Raw genomic sequence first — 22852 nt, forward strand, 5'->3', positions numbered from 1 at the left:
TGTTTACTTAAGGTACTAAACATATACAGTTCACTTAAAAATGCAATATGAAGTTCTAGTCTTTGAAAGCTGTTTTTCAAAGAAGCCCATGAAATTTTCAACTTTAGCAAAACAAATAACAAAACAAACAAACAAAAAACATGGAACTTAAAATATTCTGCAATGCTATGTGTCCCCATGCTTGGATAAGAAAGTTTCTGTACCTGGAGATTGATGTCTGCCTCATAGAAGGTTAGGCATGAGCAGTAATGTCGATCTGAGTCAATATCTGTTAGGACCACCACAAAGAATGTTGGCTGTTTCCGTTCTCTGGACAGGTGCCATCCACCAGGCTGACAAAACTAAAAGGATAAGAGGGAAAAGTCATTAAAATAAAAATTTATTATTTGTTAATATATAAAATGTTCAACATAGCATTGTCATTAAAACTGTATCCTTGAGAAGGATAAAGTGCTTGCTCACACATGAAGACTGGAGCTCCAACTCCAGCACTTACGTTTAAAAAAAGAAAAAAAAGAACCAGGGCCAAGAGTGATGGTGTGTGCCTGACATCTTTTTTTTTTGGTGTGTGTGTGTGTTGGGGGGGTTCAAGACAGGGTTTCTCTGTGTAGCCCTGGCTGTCCTGGAACTCACTCTGTAGACCAGGCTGGCCTCGAACTCAGAAATCTGCCTGCCTCTGCCTCCCAAGTGCTGGGATTAAAGGCGTGCGCCACCACTGCCCGGTGAGCCTGACATCTTATGAAGATGACTAGTCTTTCAGAGGTCCTGAGTCACTGATCAGCCAATCTAGCCAAGAGATTGTGTTTCAAAAATAAGGTAGAAATCAATAAAGGTACAGGACACTGACCTCTGGCTTCCATACATGCATGTGTAGGTACACATCTGTGCACACATGTATATATGCATACATATATATCACACACAGATTTATTTATTTGATATGGTATGCTATAAGAGCTAACATCAAAAAAGTTCACCAAAAATTTCCATAGATATCATTCTGAGATGACAAATTATTTCTGGCCTATGTAGGAACATTACATCAAGGTGAAAGACTCTTCTTCCGAATATTAGAAACAGGCATGGTGGGCGCTGGAGAGGAAGTGCAGAAAGGGATGCTATTTAGGAGGAGGAAGGCAATCAGCAACAGGAGTACAAAGGAAAGGGAAATGAGAGCAGGGAACGAATAGGGATAAAGGGAAATGCTGGGCATGTATAAGTGTACTAAACAGAAAATAATTTTAAAAGTAAAATGAGGGGCTATAGAGACTGATACTGTTAACCAGATCACCAAAGTTCAGACCCCAGAACCCTTGTATCAAACAAAGTATCATTTGCCATGTGTCTGTAACCCCAAGGCTGCTAAAAAATAGAGATTTCTGGGGTGTTCTAGCAAAAACAAAAAACAACAACAAAAAAAAAACCTGCACACATAACAAACAAACAAACAAGCAAAAAAAAAAAAAAAAAACAGGTTCCAGATTCAGGGAGAGGCCTTCCCTCAAAGGAATATTAGAGAGAATGATAGACAAAGGTATCCTATACCCTCCTCTAGCCTATGTACCTATCACCACAAACATGTATATAACATACTCACACATGTTAAAACAATAACTATTCATTAAGAATTGTTGTAAATCCTTATTTGCGTGTAAACCATATGAATAATGCTCTTTTGTAGTCCTGACAATTGATGAGCACATACAGCACTGAGCCAAAAAGTCCCGAGAACTGAAGTTTTACGGCAAATGGGCATGTAACTAACATTATTATACTCCAGGGCAGGAGGATATAGCTGGGAATCAACCAAGAAGTTTAAACAGATTATAACAAGCTCAAAAATGTTTTTCAAAATCAAACTCTCTTTCGATGATTTTTTTTTTAGTCTGAATGTGGTACATTTTTTGTGGTACATTATTTTTATTAGGTTTTTTATTCTTTGATGGTTTCATAGGTAGATATGCTAAATGTTAGTTGTTCCATACATACACTCATTCCTTTCTGACCTTCTCTCTCCCACTGAAACTCTTCTTCCCACTGAGCTTCATTTTCTAAACTGGCTTAGAATCAGATCCAAGGTGACTAAGGTGACTGGCATTGTTGGAAACATAACAAAGTTGTACATTCATCATGGTCTACTGTTACCATTCATTTGACAAACTACTTCTTTGATATAAAGTAAAACCATTCTGTGGATTAATCTGAGATGTATACCTTCTTACTGGGTGTTGTTTTTGTTCATCAGGGGATTGGTGGGTTTGGAAACTCTGCATACCCAGGAGAATAACTGTTATTTTCATCAAAATTTTACATGAAACTAAGGTTTCAGAAAGGAAAAACTATATTTTAGTTCTAATTCTATCAAATATGTTTCACTTATCAAACTGAGGTCACCTGTCAGAGAAGAGTTCATAAATAACAAAGTAACTTCTTAGAGCAAACAGACCTATAAAAGGGACACTTGGATATTTTTCACTACCTGAAACTAGAAAAGGCAACTGTGCATAGTCTCCTCAAATTTTTTTGTATACATGGTGAATATAAAAAAGTTTAACAGGATGAAAGGCTCCATGATTTATTTGAACTAAACTAAATGGCCTTTCAAAGACTGTATACTATAAGAGTTCTTTGGAGAAAGGGCACATTCAGCATTTCTAGATGCCTTCATTCACACTTTTCACATCATACTTTACTGACATGTAGTAAAGGGGCACATGTCATATTTAAACTAAAAAAATTAAATGTGCCATTTTAAAAAATCTACAAGAAATTTTTTTCTTGTAATAGAAAACAGCAAACACAAAACATCCAAAGAAAAGTGTAAGATAAACAGGCAACCAACAGATTGGGAAAAAAATCTTCACTAAACCCCTATCTGATAGAAGTCTAATATCCAACATATATAAAGAACTCAAGAAGCTAACCACCAAAAAACCAAATAACCCAATTAGAAAATGGGGTATAGAACTATACAGAGAATTCACAACAGAGGAATCTTGAAGGGCTGAGTTGCACTTAAAGAAATGTTCCAAGTCCTTAGTGATCAGGGAAATGCAAATTAAAACGACCATGAGATTCCTTCCACCTTCCATCTATCAGAACAGCTAAGATCAAAAACTCAGGAAACAGCACATGTTGGCAAGGATGTGGAGAAAGAGGAACACTCCTCCATTGCTGGTGGGAGTGCAAACTGCTACAACCACTCTGGAAATCAATCTGGAGTTTCCTCAGAAAATTGGAAATAGATCCTGAAGACCCAGCTATACCACTCTTGGGTATATATCCAAAAGATACCTCACCATTTCACAGGGGCACGTGTTCTACTATGTTCATGGCAGCCTTATTTGTGATAGCCAGAAGCTGGAAACAACCCAGATGTCCCACAACAGAAGAATGGATACAGAAAATGTGGTTCATTTACACAATGGAATACTACTCAGCTATTAAGAACAAGGACATTCTGAGTTCTGCAGGCAAATGGATGGAACTAGAAAATATCCTGAGTGAGGTAACTCAGACCTAAAAGGACATGCATGGTATATACTCAGGAATAAGCAGATATTAGACAAAAGAGTACAGAATATCCAGAACACAACCCAAAGGTCTCAAGAAGGTTAACAAGCCAAAGTGAGGATGTCTCAATCCCACTTGGGAGGAAGAAGAAAGCAGTCACGGGGTGGGGGTGGGGGACAAGGGAGGGAGGGAATTGGGTGGGAGAAGGGAAAGGGAGGGGAAGGAGGAAACATGATCAGGCATTGGTGGGGGAAACAGGACTGAAGGCCTGTTTCTAAAGGCCCAAGGGCCAGCAGAAAGAATGGAAACAGGCAAGCTCAGGAGGTAGGAGGTGGGGGACCCTCTTGAATGTGCCAGAGACCTGGGAGGTGAGAGACTCTCAAAACTCAGAGGGAGGGACCTTGGATGAAATGCCCGATAGTGGGGAGAAAGAACTTATAGAGTCCACCTCCAGTGGAGGGAACAGGGCATCAAGTGAGGAATGGGGTTGCTATCCCACAGTCAAAAGTTCTGACCTAGAATTGTTCTTGTCTGAAGGAACTGCATGGACAAAAATGGAGAAGAACATGAGGGAAAGGAGGTCCAGTGACAGGCCCAAACAGGAACCTAGCATGGCTGCACTGTCCTCTGAGCCAACAAGCAGCTGAAAAAGTCAGCTGCAGATACTAGCACCCAACCAACAGACAGAAGCCGGGACTCCTGTGGTTGAATCAGGGAAAAGCTGAAAGAAGCTGAGGAGGAGGGCGGCCCCAGGGGAAGACCAGCAGTCTCAACTGACTTGGACCCCTCTTGAGATCTCTCAGACACTGACCAACCAGACAGAATACACCAGCTGACATGAGGTCCCTGACACATATACAGCAGAGGACTGCCAGGTCTGGCCTCAGTGAGAGGAAGACACACCAAACCCTAGAGAGACTTGAGGCCCCAAGAAGTGGGGAGGTCTGGTGGGGGGGGGGGGGTGGGGGGGGGGGAGCAGTAGGGGGCAGACTAGAAGGAGGAAGAAGTCCGGACTGTAAAAGACTCTTAAAGAATTAAAAAAAAAAAAAGACTTCCTTAGTTACTCAAACACCCCATTTTTCTATTCATACCACAACAGGAACTGTGAGATTAAAAGGTACAAACCGTAAAATTAGGGGATATTCCAAAGATCATTTTTCAATTAGGTAAATGCTTCTCCATAACTCTATTTAATGTAACCAGAGCTAAGAAAAAAATGGCACTTTATGGATGGCCTGGTCAGATAATTTTACTTAGCTTTTCATTAAAAGGTTGCCAATAGAATTACCCATACACTGGTTAAATGTGATATCCTTTATTTCAAATATAAAACTATAATTACAGAAAGAAATTACTTTAAATTATACATTGAAAAATAACATCAGAGTCAAACTTTACAGGAAATTTGGATCTGAATTCTCACATGAAATGAATGAGTATGTAAATATCCAGGTAGTAAAGCTTATACAACTGAGAGTATAAAAATGATGTCTCAATGATTAAACAGCTTTATCCTGTGGTTATAAATGCAAATTCACTGTAGCACAGAGAAGCAGTAACAGGTTTTGGGGATCAAGATATGATCCCAGTATCTAATGAGAAGTATTTCCCTAAGGATCTGGATTTTAAAACCAATAATCCTAAATGGCTCAGCCATTTCAATTCACTAAGAATGCTGATGAACCAATAAATGAGAGTCGACATTACAATTTTTAAACCTAGGCTCCAGTCACACTCTGACAGGAATGTGAGAGACTATTTAGACAGCTGGGAGCAGGGTAGTCACTAAAAGACAATGAACAGAATGATAACAGAATGATAAGCATTAAACAAACAGAAGAGATTCAGGGTTTTGGGATCCCTAGTGTCTTTTACTGGCAAACAGGAGAAACAATTGCTATCACAGGTGCAAAGCTAAAACATTTAGCATTGACTGTCAACACTGATACACTTATATTCTGGCTGCCTTCAAATAACTGAGAAAGCACATGTATTTGGAATGATGTTATCAATGAACATATCACACAAACTGACTAACACTGTTATTTTCCACACATATTCATGGGTAAACACAAAAAAGTATGTCTCTTAACATCTCCCAGTCTTGACCTCACCATTTCACACAACTTGGGTCCATGAAAATGTTACCATGTACCTGGGCAACCACAGGATTTCTCGTTAATCTAAAGTTTTCTTTAAGACCTTGACACAGCCACCTTGGCATAACTAGGAGACTGGTATTCAAGAGTGCAAAATTAGGAGTCCTCGTTGCTCAGTTCTGCAGGACTCTGCACAGCAATGCATCACAAATACTAACTTTGTTTCTTTACCCAAATATTAGAAGTAGATCATGTTCAGTAAAGAGTCCAACAATCCAAAAACTAAAGAAGGAGTAGAACATTTTATAGGGGTGGGGGTGGTCATCTAGGTGCTATAAACATGCATGTATGTAAATTAAAGCTAATCTTTTTGATGGTTTTCATTTTGTTTAAAGTTTATAAGCAATTAACAACATATGATAATTTAATGGCACCTAATAATGCATTAAAGAGCTATTTAAATAAGAAATTTAAAAATAGAGACTTTGGGCTGGAGAGATGGCTCAGCGGTTAAGAGCACTGACTGCTCTTCCAGAGGTCTTGAGTTCAATTCCCAGCAACCACATGGTGGCTCATAACCATCTGTAATGGGATCTGATGCCCTGTTCTGGTGTGTCTGAAGAAAGCTACAGTGTACTCATATAAATAAAATAAATTAATTTCAAAAATCCTTAAAAAAAATAGAGACGTCATATCTGTAAAACACTGTGTAACCATAACTCGCAAGTCTTAGTTTACAATGGAAACTAAGGTTATAGGATGCTAATGTCATATGGCCTGCTTGTGACAGAGCTTGGATGAGAGGTCAACTCTGTAGTCTTTAGGAACTGCATCCTTTCACTGATGGACTATTATAAATTGTTTAGAGATATTAGTTTAATTATATAAATTCATAGCAGGAAAAAAACAAGATGAGAATGAAGTAAACACTGTAACACACCGTGATCTGTAGCTATTCATCTTTGGTGGAGCACAGGAATGTGCTTTTTCTTTCCTTTTTATATATATAAAAGGAAACCTATCTGTCATATATATAGCTATCAAACTCCTTTTTCTTTGCTTTCAACAGCATGTAAGTTTTTCTGTGTATGTCTCAGTATGTATCAGACAAAGCCTTGCTATACAGCTCATGTGACATCCAACTTGCAGCCCTCCTGCCTTTGAGATTACAGGCATGCACCACAGAGCTCTGGAACACATTTTCTTTTCCTTTCTTTTTTTTTTTAAGATTTATTTATTTTATTTATAAAAGTACACTGCAGCTGTTTTCAGACACACCAGAAGAGGGCATCAGATCCCATTACAGATGGTTGTGAGCCACCATGTGGTTGCTGGGAATTGAACTCAGGACCCCTGAAAGACTAGTCAGTGCTCTTAACCACTGAGCCATCTCTCCAGCCCCAACAGAATTATTTTCAATAACCATAATGTCATTACAGGAACACATATACTTTGGCTGAAATTCAGCCTACTCCCTATTTTGATGTTTTGGAGGTTAACCGTTTTAAAATAATTAATGCAGCACTATAGAAATCTTTATGAATAGTTCTCAATATTCTCTTATGGAACTATGACATTTTGTAGAGTATATATAAATAAGCACAAATTACCCTTGAGTTCATTTTTTAAGAACAAGTAACTACAAGAATATTTTTGTTTTGTGGCATACTTCTAAGAAAAATTTTCAAGTGGTTTTTTTAAAAAAATCTATTATTATAAGGATAAAGTGATAGCTCAGTGGTTAAGAGCTTTGCAGTTCTTTCAGAAGATCCAGGTTTGGTTTTCAGCACCCATGTGATGGCTCTCAAAAATCGGTAACTCCAGTTTCATAGGAATCAGATTCTCTTCTGGCACTGACACTGCACATGAGTGGTGTATATACCTACATGCAGGCAGAAAACACTTACACACGTGAAATAAGACTTAAAATCTTTTTTAAAAATATATTTGAATAATGTTATTATGAACTATAGACCCAAGAATTGATTTGCTAAGTAAAATAACTTTTTTTTTTCTTGAGACAGGGTTTCTCTATGGCTGTCCAAAGACTCACTCTGTAGACAAGGCTGGCCTTAAATGCAGAGATCTGCTTACCTCTGCCTCCCAAGTGCTGGGATTAAATGTGCTTGCCACTAATGCCCAGCTTAAAAAACAAACAAACAAAAACAAAACTTTTAAGAGACTAAGCTCTACGCCAAGGCAGGACAGAGAAGAGTTAGAACGTGATTCTTTGTATACATATTTTTCCAAGAGAAAATACAAAGGAGTTTCAAAGAGTAGCCAAATTAAAAGTAAAATATTTGAAAAGCTCAAATATTTTATTTTAAATAATGGGTTTCATGTCATGCTCAATTTTAGTAAAGAACCTTTGATAAAGTACCTTTATAGGGACTATCCAAAACTCTTTGCTTAGAATGAAACTTACTTAAACCCTGTACTTCTCTTTAAAAAAAAAACACATATATAATTGAATAAACACTTTAACAGTGTGTTATCTTCAATATCATGTATAAAAGAATGATTATCAGCTTGAAATATCTAAACAAATTGACTGAACATGAAACTCATATGATTAGGTAGGCATAGAGAAGGACATGAGAATAACTAATTTTGCGTGAAACCAATAATAAGCAATTAGAAAAATAGACTACATTCATAATTAAAAAACATAGACTGAGCTAACCTTTCTTGGGCTTTGAACATTTTGATGTATTGATCTTATGAGAGTCCTAAATATAAGACTTTAAATATGAAATTTTTAAGTGGCAATATCAGAAAGAAAAATAAACTTTTAGAATAAACTTTTAACATTCAAACTTTGAAATGAAACATAGAACTACAAGTCAATTATAAATCTGAAAGTACAAAATGAGCAAAATAACAAATTGTTAATGAATTCCAGTTAAGTACGGTAGATGAAACCTGCTTTATCTTAAAGACCTCCTACACACAAACCAAAATTACAACTCAGTATTACATAGAAAATAAATGGGAAAGGAGAGGATGACATATTTAAAATGGTAATAAGATTCTGAATAGCAGAATCCATTTTCTACCAGAAATTCCTGGAAAACACAGGAATATATTTAACAGATATGTAGGATACCACCAAATATGAAAGAAATGCCAAAGTGAGTGAACAAACAAAAAGGGGGGCTTGCTATTAATGGCATTATATGCTTTCAGGTGAATATGGCTGCCTGCACTTAAGGACAAATGTATGTGCATATATTGTTTATTTATTTAGTTATTATTTAAATTATTAATTAAATATTATTAAATTATTCCAGTTCAAATAGTACAAAGAAATTTATCTGTTCTTATTTAGAGTCAAACATGTCAACATATCACCAAGTAAAAACACTGAGGTTTTTTTTTTTTCTTTTGGTCTGTGTAGCCTATTATTTTTATTAATTAATTAATTTACACTCCAGATTTTATTCCCCCCACCTCGTCCACCCTCTAACTGTTTCACATCCCATACCTCTTCCCCAGGCCCCTGTCTCCACGAGAATGTCCCTATCCCCCACCCAACCGGATCTCTAAACTCCCTGGGGCCTCCAGTCTCTTGAGGGTTAGGTGCACCTTCTCTGAGTTTTTTTTTTTTTTTTGAGGGTTTATCTGTGTAGCCCTGGCTGTCCTAGAACTCTCTCTCTCTGTAGACCAGGCTGGCCTCAAACTCAGAGCTCTGCCTGCCTCTGCCTCCTGAGTGCTGAGTACAATGGCTTAGTTTTGGTTTTAACATGAAGATATTTCACACATCTTACATAAACTCCATAAGGTAGAAACTTATTAAATCTGTAGTCACTCAGGACAAAACATTACAAAGAGCTTCAATGAAACAAAGAATCATACTATCAAGACTTTGTATATTTTAAGAGAAAGCTAGGATTCTAGAAAGTTGACATTTTACAGACTTTTAGGACCAAATAATCTGCTTACTCCTTGAAATATACTTTTTTTAAGAGTTGGAAACATATGTGCATAATGTCTCAGAAAAGTACTTTTAATAAAAATTTAAAACTAACAGTAGTTCTATAAATGCCTTGTTTTTTGAGAAAATTTAAATTTCTCACTTAAATAGAGGAAACAAGCTGAGTCCCATTTTAATATTTCTTTTCTGGTAAAGTACAAACACTAGAATTGTACTAAATTCCTGGATAACAAACAGAAAGTATGCTATTACTTGAGCTTTTCCACTAATAATTCCATTACCCTGTTCTCAAACCAAAAAGAAATCAGTATAATATTGCTAATTGACTCCTTCACGAAGAATACACATAATATGGTCTAAGAGCTACAAATATAGCATAGCAGCTTAGTGGAAGAACATTTTCCCAGTAAGTACAAGGCCCTAGGGTCAATTCCTAGAACCATTAAAGGAAAAAAAAAAGGTCTGAGCAACTGTGATCATAAGGTAACGTGTAGTCATTAACAAGTCTTTAATCAGTTGTTACTTACAAGAGGGCCTCCAGCAACATGTGCTCAATAAAGATCACCTTTAAAAAATTGATTTGATATATATGTGTTTCCTATATTTCTCATTAAGGGGAATTACTTTTAAGTGAAAGTCTTTTTTTTTATAAATAAAAACTAAGGAAGAGTATTTTCTTTAACAAATGACTTATGAAAAATCAAAGAAAAAAACTATAGATTAAGAAATATTTAAAGCTGGCCAGTGGTGGCTCACGCCTTTAATCCCAGCACTTGGGAGGCAGAGGCAGGTGGATTTCTGAGTTGGAGGCCAGCCTGGTCTACAGAGTGAGTTCCAGGACAGGCAGGGCTACACAGAGAAACCCTGTCTCGAAAAACCAAAAGAAAAAAAAAAAAAAAGTATTTAAAACCTTCGGGAGGCAGAGGCAGGAAGATCTCTGAGTTCTAGGTCAACACAGCCTATAGAGCAAGTTTCTGTATAACCAGGGATACAACAGAAAAACTTTATCTTGAAAAACAAAAGAAAACAAAAAGAGGAAGAGGAGAAGAAAAAATATTTAAAATACTTGTCTTCCAAATGCACATACACAAATATATGTGCAAAGATTAACTGTTTGGTAATATTTATGAACTCATAGGTATGATAATGACATTGTGATTGGATTTTGTTTTTTCCTTTTCCTTTTTTTTAAAGTGCTTTGTGTTTCAGAAATACATAGTGATGGTGAGGTGTGGTGGTATACACATGTTATTGAAGCACTCAAGAGGTATAGACAGAAGGATCCATGAGTTCAAGGCCAGGTCAGTCTAAGCTACATTGTGAGATCATGTGTCCTCCTCTCCCCAACAAAAGTCAAGCATGCAGCATACAGTAATGCATTCAGAAATATTAATGGATAAATTAATTGAATTATTTAGAAGGATTTTGAGACAAGAGATGAAAAACTCAAGATCAGCTACAGAGGGAGTTCTGAACACAAAATATCTCTTATAAAACAATCAGGATTAAATAATATGCATGTAAATGATTAGCATATTGCCTAGTGCTGAAGTAGTAAACAAGCTAAGCAGTGGCCAATCACAGCAGTAGCATTGAAGCTTACAGGTAATCAGTATAATTTTCACTGTTACTGATATTGCAAAAAGGCACAGGAGGGTGTTGATACATGGGACCTACCAAATCTGGAACCTGAATCACAACCAGTCTGGATAGTAGAGGAAACAGAGAAACAGTTTTTCAAAGGATGACGCAGGTTGTGTATTTGTGTGTATGTGTGATAAAAAAAAATATATAAATGATGGGGACCCTCTTGCTGAAAGCAATTGATCCAATTAATTTATTGAAAAATTACGATATACCACCCTCAGTCTTCAGAACAGAACCACAGTAAGACAGATGAAGCCTTCCTCTTCACTCACTGTTTTTTATTTCTGGTTATTTCATTAACACACAGTTATTAACTTAAACATAAAGATAATTCAAGAAAATATCTGGACTTAAAAATATATGAATAGTAACTTTCTATTCTGTGGACTCATATAAGAGATTAGAAATGGCTACAACTCTTTGAATCTGCTTTCTTTCTTGGTATCTGGTAAGAATTTACTCAGATACAAAGTGCATAAACCTTAGAAAACATCTGCATCAAAATTATCCTTCATATACCAAAAGCCAAATGAGGTAAGTTTCAAGGTACAACTCAAGCCACAGATGACATTTCAGTGCAAAAATGAACTAAACGTTGCTAAAAATGCTGACTGTATGGAACACTGCACAACAGATGTCACTTCAAAACACAGGACACTGTAGAACCTGTGATTTGGAAATGAATCAAAACATACAGCTAAAGAGAACTAATGAAATATGATTCAAGCAGTTCAAGTTTGTTAGTTTTAGTTCTCATGAGCTTCATAACAATGTTTGGTATGAAGTGTTAACATTGGTTTTGATAAGACCTGTCTAAACAAGATGAGTTTTATTTACCAAAACAGAAACAATGACTTAGCTTGATCTGGACAGTTGGCTGACTTTAGAACCTATCATCTGTTGGTCACAGAGTGTTTACTGCTTGTTCACTTAATGCCGACCTTCTGAGAAAGGCATTTGCAGAATACATGCTCCCTGTTAAATATTATTGTTAAAAGCAACAACCAGAGATGGCTATCTAGTTAAGCTGTTTGTCTTTATCCCTTGAAAAAAATTAGAACAAACAGAACAAAATGTTCTACTCCAAAAGCTCAGTCCAAATGTATCTGGATGATAGCAAATGGGTGTTTCCTTGGAACTTCAGAGGTAACAACATTTGAAAAGGAATCTAGAAGAAGACACTTTTCAATGTTACATTATCAAACACATAAGGAAGAAAGGTCCATTGAAACAGCATTGAAAGACTACCACAAATAAGCATGTCTCAAGTCAGACATCAGAACGCAGAGAAACCAAGATTTAATGCATAACCAACGAAAAAGAAAATAAGCAGGTAGTCTCCAATTCCATTCACTCACTTAAAGCCATATAACAATACTCTTAAAACAATAAATCTTATATTGTGCATATTCAACTAAGTTATGTATATACATAGTGAAAGAAGAGTCTGTGGGCCCAAACACTTACCAACGGGGAAATACATGATGTCATTTAAAAATAAAACTATCAGAAACTGAAGCCAGGCACTGTGGGACATGACTGAAATCCCAGTACTTAGAGAAAGGGAGAAAGAAAGCTAAACAAAGGCTCAAGGACACCCTGATCTATACAGTAAGTTATAGGTTAACCATGGTGACAAAGTAAACCTATTTCAAAAAAGGAAAAAGAGAAAAAGAAGACAAAGAAAAAGTACCTCAAACCATTAAAATTAGTATAATAAAACAATTTAAAAATTTTCCTTGTACATAAAGTCTGGGAATTAGGCAAATATGCTAAATCAAATGCAACTTTTCTCCTATTGAATTCTCAGATCTAGAACCTATGAACAAGGAGTATTGACTGTATGTAATTCTGACACATCAAAAATAGAAAGGATATTATCAAAAAATAATTATTGTAACATCTTCAGTACAGCTTTAGTGAGATAGTTACTAACTATCACTGACCACTTACTATACTCAAGTGTAATCTTTACTCTCTGGGAATAAATTTGACTTGAGGCTGGACAGAAAAGTATTAAAACATAGATACAATACAAGGCAGTATATACTAGGTGTAAATTAATGACCAAAACAGAAGATTTTAGGAGCTAAGGAAAAGAATAAACTGAAAAATATAACACAAATTTGTCTGTATATTTGCCCATAGATTTCTAGAACTACCCTCCTCTCCTTGGATACTATTTCCTTCCTCAATGAATCTTTCCCAACTATTTTAGTCTTTACATCACTATAAACCATAATAGGAATTCAATTTCCAATAAACAGGCTTATTGCTCCAACATCTGTGAGTTCATGAAGAATATCCATATTGCTCAGTGTCAATTCTGTACAAAGACAAAGTATCCCATTAAAGACCCAATGAACTGAGATAAGCACCCAGAAACAGTACTCAGTGGGCGTAATTATAAAAAAGAACTAATCATTATTTAATGTTTGCAATACAGGTAACTTTCAGTGGGTGTCAGAGACAAAAGATTATCCTTTTCCTCTCTTTTAAAAAGCTATTACCAATGACATAAGTCACAATGTTCAAAACAAAAATTTCTAAATGCATAATAATGCTGGTAAAATGCTATACATTGAAAATCATTTATACCCTTCTAAAGGTGATAATTAAATTCCTTTGTTCATACACACACAAAAGGCTATCAGCTTAGTGGACACAGCAGACAGCTGACAATCACCTGAGTCTTCTATTTCACACTAGCTACAGCTTCTGGGCTACCTGACGCTTGTCCCACTTCTTACAGAAGGGGTTCCATCAAAAAAGGATGAAATCATCTAAACCAACATAATTGTCAGTTATAATGAAACTTCAGTTCTTAGGAAATGTCAAGGAATGGCAGCCTTTTTCTTCCATTATTCCTTTTACTTGGAAGAAGTCCAAATGGTAATAGCACACTTTTGGGTAGCAAAGTTTAACTCAGTTTATTTGGGCAGTGAAACTTGAATTATTATAAACACATTTTTAAGAAATATGAAATTACATATTCCAAATTATCAAAAGCAATTAAGCTCATCTATAAAGGAATGTTGATTTTATTTATTTATGTATTTTATATATATGGGTATTTTATACATCTGCACAACCGGAAAACGGTATAAGACAATAGGTACTAGGAATTGAACTCAGTTCCATTTGGAAGAGCTGTGAGTGCTCTTAGCCACTAAAGCCATCTCTCCAGCCCTGGAAAACTGATTTTAAATATGAAAAAAATATTAAAGAAAGTAACTTTTCTAATTACATTCAAAGCAGAGCAAATATAAAGCCAGTAGTTTTTTTAAAAAAATTAAAAGATTATCCTGCTTCTCTTCATTCCCTGCTCCTATTCCCAGGAACTAAGCCGATTCTGAAAGAACACCCTGCTTTCCTCCCTCCTGTGAATTCCTTAAACCCTCCTCCTAGCCCATCCCCATTCCTAAGTGGAAGTTGCCAATACTTAGAAACATATTTTACCTGGAATCTCCACACCTATCAGGATCCTAGAAGAATTTCTTACCAAGTAACATAACCACCACACTCCCCTAAAATCCAGAGAAGGAAACAGAAACCAAGGAACAAACACTCACCTAGCCAAGACAAGATCACACTAGCCCCTAGAAATACCATCTTCCCGTACTCAGATGCTTAAACACCTGCATACAAACACATTAACAGCCAGAAGACTATATTTCCAGGAGAGCCCAGCAATCCTACCGCAGAAAGCTCTGAAAATTGCAACAAAGCTGAAGCACAAGAAAAAGACCTTAAAATAGTCTTTATAAACATGATAGAGGTCCTTAAAGAGGAAATGTGTAAATCCTATGAAGATACAATGCAAGGAAACTAATAAGAACCACTCAGAAACTAAAAGTATAAATAAAATCAAAATAAAAAACACCTAAAATCAGGGAAATATGGAAATGGAAAAATTTAAGAACTCAAACAGGAACATCAGAGGCAAGTTTAACCACAGAATAGTAGAGATAAAACAGCAAATTCAGTCATTGAATACATCCTTTAAAGAATGGATATCTCAGTCAAAGAAAGTGTTAAGTCTAAAAAAAAAAAAATTCTGGCACAGCTAGGAAGTAGTGCACACCTTTAATCCCAACACTCAGGAAACAGAGACAAGTGGATCTCTGTAAGTTCAAGGCCAGCCTTGTCTACAGATGTAGTTCTAGGAGAGCCAGGGATACACAGAGGAAACCCTGGGTCAAAAAAGCACAACCCCCCCAAAAAAACAAATCCTGGCACAAAACATCCAGGAAATCTGGGATACTATAAGAATAACAGGAATAAAGGAAGGAGTAGAAATCTAGGTCAAAGAAAATATTTTCAACAAAAACAGAAGAAAATCTCCCTAACCTACAGAAGAAGATATCTGTCAAGGTAACAAGAAGCATACAGAACATCAAACAGACTGATCCAAAACAGAAATTACTCTCAACACATAATGATCAAAATAATGTACAGAACAAAGAAAGAGTATTAAAAGCTTCAAAGGAAAGACCAAGTAACATACAAGGGCAGATCTATTAGAATAACACACAATGACTTCACAATGGAGACTCTAAAACCCAGAAGAGCCTGGACAGATGTTCTACACATTCTGAATACCAGTCCAGACAATTATACTCTGCAAAACTTTGAATTACAATAGATGTAGAAAATAAGACGTCTCGTGATAAAACCAAACTTAAGAAACATCTATAAATCTAGCCATACAGAAAGCACTAGAATAAAAACACCAACCTAAAGAGGTTGCAAACATCGAAAGTAAATGAGCCCAGACCAGCAAATCAAGAGAGGATGCACACAAGTGTACTCACACAGACACAAAGACACAGGCACCAGCATAGTCACAGGCACAGGCACATGCACAAACATCACAGATGCCACCATGACCACCACCAACGATAAAATAACAGGAATCAACACTGCTCATTGATGTCTCTCAATATCAATGGTCTCGATTCCCCAATAAAAAGACACAGTCTAACAGAATAGTTCTGAAAACAGGATCCATCTTTCTGCTGCATCCAAGAAACACACCTCAACATCAAGGATGGATATCACCATAGTAAAAGGTTCTAAAAAGACACTCCAAACGGGCCTAAAAGCAAGCTAGTATATAGTCATTTTAGTATCTGACAAAAAAAATTACTTCCAACCAAAATTAATCAGAAGATAGAGAAGGACATTACATATTCATCAAAAAAAATCCAACAAAAGACATTGCAATTCTTAATATCTATGTACCAAACACAAGGGTACCCAAATTCATAAAAGAAACACTACCACAGCTTAAATCACATATTGAGCCTCACATACTGATAGTGGGAGACTTCAGTACCCAACTCTTGCCAATAGACAGTTCATCCACACAAAAACTAAACAGAGACATGCTGGAGCTAACTGATGTCATAAATCAAATGGACCTAACAGATATTTACAGAACATTTGACCCAAATATGAAAGAATATATCTTTCTTACAGCACCTCAAGGAACATTCCTCCAAACTGACCACATACCTGAACACAGAGCAAGTCTCGATAGATATAAGAAAATTGAAAATAACTCCCTGCATACTAGTTAAGCTAAATATCAACAACAATAGAAACAACAGAGCTTACAAATTCATGGAAACTGAGCGATTCTCTGCTAAATGAAAAAAATGGGGCAAGACAGAAATGAAAAAAGAAATTAAAGCTTTCCTAGAATTGAATAAAAATGGATACATAACATACCCACACACAAGAGACAACAATGAAGATGATTCTAAGAGGTAAGCTCATAGGACTAAGTGCCTTCACTAAAATACTGGAGAGATCTCATACAAGCAACTTAACAGCATACCTCAAAATTCTAGAACAAAAGAAGAAATCATATCCAAAAGGAGTAGACGGCAAGAAATAAAATCAGGACTAAAACCAATGAAGAAGGAACAAAATAGAACAATACATCAAATCAATGAAACAGAGTTGGTTCTTTGAGAAAAGTAAGACTGAAAAACCCTTACCCAAATTAATTAAAAGGGAGAGACAGAATATCCAAACTAAGAAAACTAGAAATAAAAATGGAGATATAACAAGATACCAAGGAAATACACAAAAATCATAGGGACAAACTTTAAAAACTTGTATTCCATCAAACTGGAAAATCTAAAAGAAATGGATAATTTTTCAATATCAAAATCAGATAAATAATTTAAATGGATCTATAACCCCTGATGAAATAGAAATAGTAATTAAAAGTCTCCCAATCAAAAAAGGCCCAGAACTGGATGGTTTTTAGTACGAATTCTACCAGACTTTCAAAGAATAGTTAACCCCAATACTCCTTAAATAATACCACAGAATAGAAACAGAAGGAACATTGCCCAAGTTGTTTTACAAAGCTGCAGTTACTCTGGTACCCAAATCACATAAAGACACAACAAAGAAAGAGGATACAGACCAGTTTCCCTTATGAACATTGATGCATAAATTTTCAATGAAAAACATACAAACTGGGGCTGGAGAGATGGCTCAGTGGTTAAGAGCACTGGCTGCTCTTCCAGAGGTCCTGAGTTCAACTCCCAGCAACCACATGGTCAATCACAACCATCTGGAATAGGATCTGGTCTCTTCTTCTGGTGTGTCTGAAGACAGCTACGGTGTACTCACATAAATAAAATAAATAAATGTTTTTAAAAACCATACAAATTGAACCCAAGAACACATCAAAAAGATTATCTACCATGGCCAAGTAGGCTTCATCCCAGAGATGCAGGGATGATTCAGCTTATGTAAACTGTGAAATATAATCCATTTTAAAAAAATAATGGTAATGAGAAAAAAGCATACATGATCATCTCCTTAGATGCAGAAAATACTTTTGTCAAAAATCCAATGCCCTTTCATAATTAAAGTTCTAAAGAGATTGGGGACACAAGGGATATAACCTATACATAAGAAAGGCAGTTTATAGTAAGCCCATAGCCAACATCAACTTAAAAGGAGAGAAACTCAAAGAAATTCCAGTAAAATCAGAAAGAAGACAAGGTTGTCCACACCATACCGATCCATTCTCATACTTGAAGTCTTGACTAGAGCAATGAGACAGCTGAAGGAAATAAAGGAAATACAACCTGGAAAGGAAGAAGTCAAAGTATTTTTATTTGTAGATGATATAATAGTATACATAAATAACCCTAAAAATTCCATCAGGAAACAGCTACAGCTGATCAACTCTTTCAGCAAAGTAACCAGATACATAATTAACTCACAGAAACCAGTGGCCCTCCTTTATACAAACCAAAAGAGAAAGAAACCAGGGAAAAAACACCTTCCATGATAAAGTATTTTGGGGTAACTCTAACCAAACAAGTGAAAGACTTGTATGATAAAAACTTTAAGACACTGAAGAAAGAAATTGAAGACAATATCATAAGATGGAAAGATCTCCCATGTTCATGGATGGGTAGGATAAATAAAGTAAAATGGTCATCTTACCAAAAGCATTCTACAGATTCAATGCAATCTCCATCAAAATTTTAACACAATTCTCCACAGATCTTGAAAAGACAATTTTCAGCTTTATATAGAAACACACACACCCCACAATACACAAAGTAGCACAGCTAAAACATACCTAAAGAATAAAGAATTTTATAACCAGCCTCTTTGCTGAAGTTGTTTATCAAGTTTAGGAGTTCTCTGGTGGAAGTTTGGGGGTCACTTAAGTATACTATCATATCATCTGCAAATAGCGATATTTTGACTTCTTCCTTTCCTATTTGTATCCCTTTGACTTCTTTTTGTTGTCTAATTGCTCTGGCTAGGACTTCCAGTACTATATTGAATAGGTAGGGGGAGAGTGGGCAGCCTTGTCTAGTCCCTGATCTTAGTGGGATTGCTTCAAGTTTCTCTCCATTTAGCTTGATGTTGGCTACTGGTTTGCCGTAAATTGCTTTTACTATGTTTAGGTAGGGGCCTTGAATTCCTGATCTTTCCAAGACTTTTATCATGAAGGGATGTTGAATTTTGTCAAATGCTTTCTCAGCATCTAGTGAGATGATCATGTGGTTTTTTTCTTTAAGTTTGTTTATATAGTGGATTACATTGATGGATTTCCGAATATTGAACCATCCCTGCATTCCTGGGATAAAACCTACTTGATCATGATGGATGATTGTTTTGATGTGTTCTTGGATTCGGTTTGCTAGAATTTTATTGAGTATTTTTGCATCGATGTTCATAAGGGAGATTGGTCTGAAGTTCTCTTTCTTTGTCGGGTCCTTGTGGGGTTTGGGTATGAGTGTAATTGTAGCTTCATAGAACAAATTGGGTAGTGTTCCTTCTGTCTCTATTTTGTCGAATAGTTTGAAGAGAATTGGTATTAGGTCTTCCTTGAAGGTCTGATAGGATTCAGCACTAAAACCATCTGGTCCTGGGCTTTTTTTAGTGGGGAGACTTTTAATGACTGCTGCTATTTCCTGAGGGGTTATGGGACTATTTAGATGGTTTATCTGCTCCTGGTTTAACTTCGGTACCTGGTATCTGTCTAGGAAATTGTCCATTTCATCCAGGTTTTCCAGTTTTGTTGAGTATAGGCCTTTGTAGTAGGATCTGATGATTTTTTGAATTTCTTCAGTTTCTGTTGTTATGTCTCCCTTTTCAGTTCTGATTTTATTAATTTGGATACTGTCTCTGTGCCCTCTGGTTAATCTGGCTAACGGTTTATCTATCTTGTTGATTTTCTCAAAGAACCAGCTCCTGGTTTTATTGATATTTTGTATTGTTCTTTCTGTTTCTATTTGGTTGATTTCAGCCCTGAGTTTGATTATTTCCTGCCTTCTACTCCTCCTGGGTATATTTGCTTCTTTTTGTTCTCGAGCTTTCAGTTGTGCAGTCAAGTTGTTAGTGTGTGCTCTTTCCAGTTTCTTTTTGTAGGCACTTAGAGCTATGAGTTTTCCTCTTATCACTGCCTTCATGGAGTCCCACAAGTTTTGGTATGATGTGTCCTCATTTTCATTGAATTCTAAAAAGTCTTTTATTTCCTTCTTTATTTCTTCCTTGACCAAGTCATCATTGAGTAGAGAGTTGTTCAGTTTCCATGTGCACGTGGGTTTTCCATTGGTTTTGTCATTATTAAAGACCAGTCTTAGTCCGTGGTGATCTGATAAGATGCAAGGGATTATTTCAATCTTTTTGTATCTGTAGAGGGTTGTTTTGTGACCAATTATATGGTCTATTTTGGAGAAGGTACCATGAAGTGCTGAGAAAAAGGTATATTCTTTTGTTTTAGGATGAAATGTTCTATAGATGTCTGTTAAGTCCATTTGGTTCATAACTTCTGTTAATGTCAAAGTGTCTCGGTTTAGTTTCTGTTTCCATGATCTGTCCATTGCTGAGAGTGGGGTATTGAAATCCCCCACTATTATTGTGTGAGGTGTAATGTGTGTTTTGAGCTTTAGTAAAGTTTCTTTTATGTATGTAGGTGCCCTTGCATTTGGAGCATAGATGTTCAGAATTGAGAGTTCACCTTGGTAGATTTTTCCTTTGATGAGTATGAAGTGTCCTTCCTTATCTTTTTTGATTAATTTTGGACGAAAGTCGATTTTATTTGATATTAGAATGGCTACTCCAGCTTGTTTCTTGGGACCATTGGCTTAGAAAATTGTTTTCCACCCTTTTATTCTGAGGTAGTGTCTGTCTTTGTCACTGAGGTGCGTTTCTTGTATGCAGCAAAATTCTGGGTCTTGTTTGTGTATCCACTCTGATAGTCTGTGTCCTTTTATTGGGGAGTTGAGACCAAAAAAAAAAAAAGAATAAAGAATTGCTGAAGGTATCACCATCTCTGATTTCAAGTTGTACTACAGAGCCTGTGCCAGTCTGCACCAGGTCCTTTGTATACATATTATGGCTTCCAGTTTAGTGTTTTTATGGGATTCCTGAGGCTACAAATGAGTGGGTCTCTTAGCTTTTTCTTGGCCTGTTTTTCTGCTGTCTGTTTGTTTTATACAATTCTGATGTGTTAATTTGTTTTTATCTTATATTTTACTGTTACATTTTATTATTATCCTTTAGAAGCCTGTTTGTTTTCTAATGAAAGATAGAAAGGTGGTGGATGTAGACAGGAGGGGAGATGGAGAGGAACTCGTAGGAGTGGAGAGAGGAGAACCATGAACAGGATATATTACAAGAGAAAAAAATCTATTTTCAATAAAAGTGGGAAGGATGTCTTGCATCTTTAGATCTCAAAACTCCAAAGACCTCCTTTCCTTTCTCTCAATCCTGAGATCATTATGGACTCAGTAAACTGGCTAACCGGGATTCATATTCACTTACTGAGGTAAGGCAGGTACATGCCAACTTGCAGAAAGATCAAGAAGGTGATTACACAGGGGTAGCCGTAATACACACACACACACACACACACACACACACAAGAACCTGTAGTATGTAAAAAAAAAAAAATCTAAAAAAAAAAAGGGGGGGAGCCCTGACATTTTATTACAAGATAAAGAACCTTCAAAGATGCCATTGAGTTCATTTTCTGTTGGCTGTCTGCTGCTGGGCGTGAGGCCAACTCTTAAGAGTTGTAAGATTAGTTTGTTTCTCCTGTGCTGCTCACTTGGAAAAAACTAAATATTCATTTGTACGTGGCTATCAATTGGAGATAGCTTCTGACTCAGAGATAGAGGACTCTGTCTATCTACTTCTCCTTTCACCTCTATGACCTCATCTGGTACACACCTGCGTGCCCAATCTCTGTGAGGTGATATTTGCATTTGACGGTGGATTTGGAGGGACATGTTTTCTTGGTGTGCTCTATACTCTCTGGGCTCTAATACCGTTTCTGCCTCCTCTCCTAAAGAGTTCCCTGAACCATGAGAGAAATAATTTGAAGGAGATATCCCATTTAGGACTAAGTGTCCAAAGTCTCTCACTCTCTGTATGATGTCTAACTATGGTTCTTCCACATCTATTCCCACCTGCTGCAGGAAGAAGCTTCTTTGAGAATGACTGAGCAAGACCCTGATCTAAGAGTATAACAGAATGTCATCAGGAATCCTTTTATTGCTACACTATTTTTTTTTAAGGACAGAAATATTTGATTTTGCCCCCAGTCCCTGAGCTAGCTAGTCTCAGGTTCTCTGTCATCCAAGCAGTGTCAGGTAGTGAGTTTGAGTTTGTAAGCTTTCTATGGTTGGTGTTTTAAATAGTGGTGGAGAGGATGCAGGGCGTTATTTCACTTTTCTTGTATCTGGTCTGACTTCCTTCAATGTGAACAGTGCTGCAGAAGTATAAGCTGAATAAATGTTCTCTCCCATCAAAAAAAAAAAAAAAAAAAGACACAAATTCTTATCTTTAGGAATGGTATCAACAGTTACAAAGACTGAAAATCTATGTACTATTATCTGATTCTAGGCTTAAAGAACAGTATTACACAGTTGAACAAGATGTCCCCGTTTTAAAAAAAAAAAACAGACAAACAAACAAACACCATATAAAATCTGAGAAGTATCAGGCTAAGACCAGAGGCAAGCACCTCAACAACTAAGTGTTACCTTTACTTTACCACTGCTTAAATTACTTTAAATGGTGAACTATTTCAAAAATAAACTGAACCAGGAATTATAAACTATGCCAAACTGATTCAACAATAAAGATAAATTCCATGTTATTT

General features: G+C 36.3%; 1 protein-coding gene across 2 annotated transcripts in view; it reads right to left on the reverse strand.

Moving 5' to 3' along the window:
* The window catches only part of Sbf2 (SET binding factor 2), a 307253-nt gene that overhangs the window by 193503 nt on the left and 90898 nt on the right, over nt 1-22852 (reverse strand). For both annotated transcript variants that reach the window (XM_028768018.1, XM_028768017.1), the window contains exon 3: nt 204-341. In XM_028768018.1, coding sequence (XP_028623851.1) covers nt 204-341 — 138 coding nt within the window. The remainder of the gene's footprint in view (nt 1-203; nt 342-22852) is intronic.

The sequence above is a fragment of the Grammomys surdaster genome, unplaced genomic scaffold (assembly GCF_004785775.1).
Source record: "Grammomys surdaster isolate TR1022 unplaced genomic scaffold, NIH_TR_1.0 184, whole genome shotgun sequence".
Classification (NCBI taxonomy): domain Eukaryota; kingdom Metazoa; phylum Chordata; class Mammalia; order Rodentia; family Muridae; genus Grammomys; species Grammomys surdaster.